The following is a 4,235-nucleotide window of genomic DNA, read 5'->3' as shown; positions in this document are numbered from 1 at the left end:
CTGTCAGAATACTTTTTCAAGAGAAAAAAGTTGTTCGAAAGCCCGCGATGGGTGATTTTCCGGAGGGTCTCAAATGAAAGGTAAAAAGCTGTATTTTCAAATGGTGAAGATTTTGGCGATGCCCATTTTTTTAAAATAAAGTTGTTCTTTTTACACGCCGTGTATGTTGTTTTCTTCTCTACCTACCTGAAATTTAAAAAAAAAACGAGAGTAATTTTCTTGTGATCTCTAGGAGATTTCAATCCCTGTATAACCCTAGAGGTTGAATTCCTGAACTGAAAGGCACTGATATCGCTACTAGATATCCTTGCCACATCACGATCTCATATACATATCGCTTCATTTTATTCAAGGTTTTAAGCAACCTCGTTAGCATATACCTAGTGATTATAAGCATTTAACGGTTCGTATCTTTGTATCGAATCTATAATACAGCTTTTTACGTTCTAATCAAAATATAAATTTAACGTACATTTTCGATCAGAATGCTGAATAAAGGATTCTGATCAAATTAAAATACCTACATATGGGAAGTAGAAGAATTGTTCGATCAAACTTAATTACGATGCCACACGATTTCTTGCATAACAACACAACATTACACACAATCAGAAAACTACTATTTCGGGATTTGAACTATCAAACACTGGACTCGAAATAATGGTAATGACATCTTTATTCACTAATAAAATACATATGACTAGAGCTGTTTTAACAAAAACATTATCTTCGTAACCCTAATTACATTTGGAAACACTTCACTTTTTTCTATGATATAAGTTGTAATCAGTACTGAGGCAGAGAAATAATATCTAAGTGTTGTAAAAATAAACGTAAGATTTCTACACTGGTGCAGTTGAATAATTCACGTCGAAACTTAATGAACCTTATCGAGTTTAATGATTCTATTAACTTGTGAGTTAACTCTCAACAACAAACTCAATATTTCAACAGCTTTTTGTTCCTACCTTCTTTTCTTCTTTAGAGATCTTCTTGCTGTTGTCGCATGCCAGCAACAATTTGTCAATCATTATGCTTCATTACTACTACCTTTCATATTTAACTCAAATATTCCGACTGTTCCATCAGATAGTACTGCTGTTGATTGCCAGAAGCGACGGTATCGGTTTGATGCCAGTAATTGGTGTTGTTTCCACTGCTGCCCCCTCCAACTCCGGTCCACCAATTGTCAGCAACATGAAGCGTGGAGTGCTCTACAGTACCACTATTTGGTACGAGGGCGTCTCCGTTAGGTCCTTCACTACTGTATCCTGCGCTGAATGGCTGAATCATCGACGCCGCTGTTGTCGATGCATTTGGCGATGCAGAATTACTATAATTTTCGTAGCAAAAGTTCTCCAGTAAGTGATTGGTAGAAGCGTTCGAAGCAGTATCAGCAGTAAGCTTGCTTTGCGACCCGCAACTCGTTTGGCCAATAAAGAACGAATTAATGTCATCGCTCAAACGCAGGTTCATCTTGTTCATATCGGGCAAAGTGGCGTTGTTGTTATTTGTGTGTGCGCCATGATAATCGGCTTGCGGGCTAGAGTAATAGGAGAAGTCGTCGAACATGCTGGAACCGCTGGTCAGACTAGCGGTGTCCGTATCGGTGCTGTTAGTTTCGTACTTGATACAGTCGAGATACCGACTGCCGTAATCATTGGGGCTGGTCAAGCTGTTGTTCTTATAGATGTTGCCACTTTCCATGTCTAGAACCGTGGGCGGTGAAACTCCCAACGTATGCAGACTAGTGTTGGAACAACTTGGGTGTTTGTTGATTGGTCGAATCGGCTGATCCAGCTGGAATATTTCTTCCGGGTGAATGAAGCTGGAATTGTCGTAGTAGTACGAATAGTTGTACTCTTGATTGGTCGGGTGAACGTGACTCGAGTGATTGGTGGGCGCAAGTCCAACTCCGTAGTGGTTGTTTGATTTGTAGTTGCTTTGGAATGTTAAGTTGTAACTATTTTCCGCACTAAGACGGTTCAACTGATTGACACTGGGTTGACTAGCGGGTACAGCTTTGCATGATTCAAGTAGCTGCCTTGTTGCTTTTTTGGTTTGTTTACCGCCTGTAATCTGTTTTAAGAAAAAATATTTGGTTGAAATTTAAATAATTTTGTCAGTTTTTTTTAGAATTTACCTTTGTAACTTTTGATTGTATTGCTTTTAGAACACGTTCGCGTCGACCGATTCCCAGAATTTTGCGTGTTTCTCCGGATGATTTCGACTCCGGCCGAGGATGATCATGAACTCCTTTGGCTTGAAAGAAGATGGCATTTGCTGTGTGGCGCCAGAAGTGAGTGACCGGGTAACCACAATGTCCCCGGCAGGGTAATATTTCCAAAACACCTCCGACGCATAATCGATTCGGGCAAGCTTTACCCTGTTGCTTCCGACGGGCTTTGTCGCAAATTGCTGGTCGGAGCGTTATTTTGTCCCCATTTGGAAGGACGCATCGTGCCGAGCAAACCAACACACCCAGACAGCTTTTCTTCAAGATACTAACGTTGTGATTATTGGTATTCCTCATAGCCCATCCGGATGAGTGCCGTTTGGCCTGCTCATCCATTGCACGGTATATGTAGCGACAATGACCATCGCTCCACTCGTTGAAATCATCCAAATCCGTCTCGCAGACCAGCGGCACGTTTGGATCATTGATGTCCCATTCGAGTCCAATACGACTATTGGATGTGATAATGTTCGATTGCCTGAAGAACGAGATAAGGTCTGTTTAGAAGTGGAATTATCGCCAAATGTTGTTTCAAAATTTTAAACTAACTGTTTCTATCCTGAAAGTATAAGATTTTTACTCTTGTCCCCAAATTAAAATTCGTGGGAGCGAACAAATCATACAAAACCATTTATGAAAATATCGATCTGAAGATCAAAAATAGTTTGATAATAGAAGTATAAATAGTAAATGCATAAATAAGATGCGTTGTTTGAATTATTTAGTAGCAACAATTAGAACGAACATTAAAAACAACTGAATCATATGTGTAACACAAGTGTAAAAACTATTGCACCAGGAGTATCTACCGGTTGGCCTGATCCATTATTAATATACATTTTCATTAGAGTCCTAACCAAATCAGGTTTACGAAAATTCAATCATTGTCAATATGTGCTGAATTTAGTTCGAAACGGCCATTACATGTTAAACCGAACTTTGATTGTCAAGAATTTTCCAAATAGCCACAAATAACAGTTTTGTGTATACGAAATTTAACTTAGATAAATTTCATGCCACTAATTTATCCAATTCAACATGAAACGTCATCAGTCAAGGCTCGCAAAATATAGAGCTTCGAAAAAAAAAACAATTTGAGCCTATTGGCGACCATCGGTAAACAACACGCTACAGTAATCACAAAATTTCTTGAATATACTTACACAATCACCATGTTTTTCACTTTATTGTCACAATGCTAATTGATATATTTTCCACTCAAACCGTACTCTCGCGTACCCAGCAAAGTTCAGCACAGTTTAATTTAATTTTAATATTTAATTCAATTTCACCATCAAACGTATTGTTTTTTTTCGCTATTCCGTTTTATTCGATTGAATGTTTACTCAGAACACTACACGAATTGATTCCATTTCCCTCGCTTCGTTGCGGATGGTCTCACTTTTCAACTGCTGTTTTTTATTTTAATTGATCTTCTTGGCCTTCGTATCATCACACCATCACTTGCTATTGCCGCGCATACATTAGAGTCTGTCGCAAATTCATTCTTCAACAGGCAATCTTGGCTCGAAAAACAACAACACTTTAAAACTTCTGTACCACTTTTTATTCGCGTTTTAGTGGGAACGTTCAGAAAAACACGTCCAATCTGACGAGCTGCGCAACGAAAACTAAACTAAACATGAAAACGAAAGCCTCGTTCAACATCCTCTCCTAAACGTAGACACGACTCTCGCGCTCTCACCCCCTAGCAGCAGCATAAGAGCATAGAATCATTATTTTCATCATCACAATCATCGTCACTTCAGCCGCTAGTCGCTTACAGTGCAATGTATAACAGTTGCCTGAAAGGCTCCGCCCACAATTACCCAACCGCCAATAGTAACCGCGCATTCATCGTTCCATGCTTGCTACCCATTGGAGGAATCCGTCGGTCTCTCTATTCACCGCTGTCAGTGTGAACCGGGCTACAATTAAATTATCGATCAGAGGATAAATGCATTAAGCTTGTGTCGGAACGATAGCACTAAAGATTTCC

The 4,235-nt window shown here is 39.4% G+C and overlaps 1 protein-coding gene across 1 annotated transcript; it reads right to left on the bottom strand.

Annotated features, from left to right (window-relative positions):
* Positions 1-685: 685 nt before the first annotated feature.
* LOC129729717 (transcription factor glial cells missing-like) lies at positions 686-3,850 on the bottom strand. The gene is made up of 3 exons (XM_055688478.1): positions 3,400-3,850; positions 2,144-2,714; positions 686-2,079 (listed from the first exon to the last, which is right to left on the bottom strand). Exons 1-3 carry the CDS (start codon positions 3,408-3,410, stop codon positions 1,060-1,062), a joined length of 1,602 nt encoding a protein of 533 aa, XP_055544453.1. The 5' UTR covers positions 3,411-3,850; the 3' UTR covers positions 686-1,059.
* Positions 3,851-4,235: the final 385 nt, after the last annotated feature.

This window comes from Wyeomyia smithii, chromosome 3, assembly GCF_029784165.1.
Source record: "Wyeomyia smithii strain HCP4-BCI-WySm-NY-G18 chromosome 3, ASM2978416v1, whole genome shotgun sequence".
Classification (NCBI taxonomy): Eukaryota; Metazoa; Arthropoda; class Insecta; order Diptera; family Culicidae; genus Wyeomyia; species Wyeomyia smithii.
The sequence above is the reverse complement of the archived record's forward strand: the minus strand, read 5'-3'. Positions and strand labels throughout refer to the sequence as shown.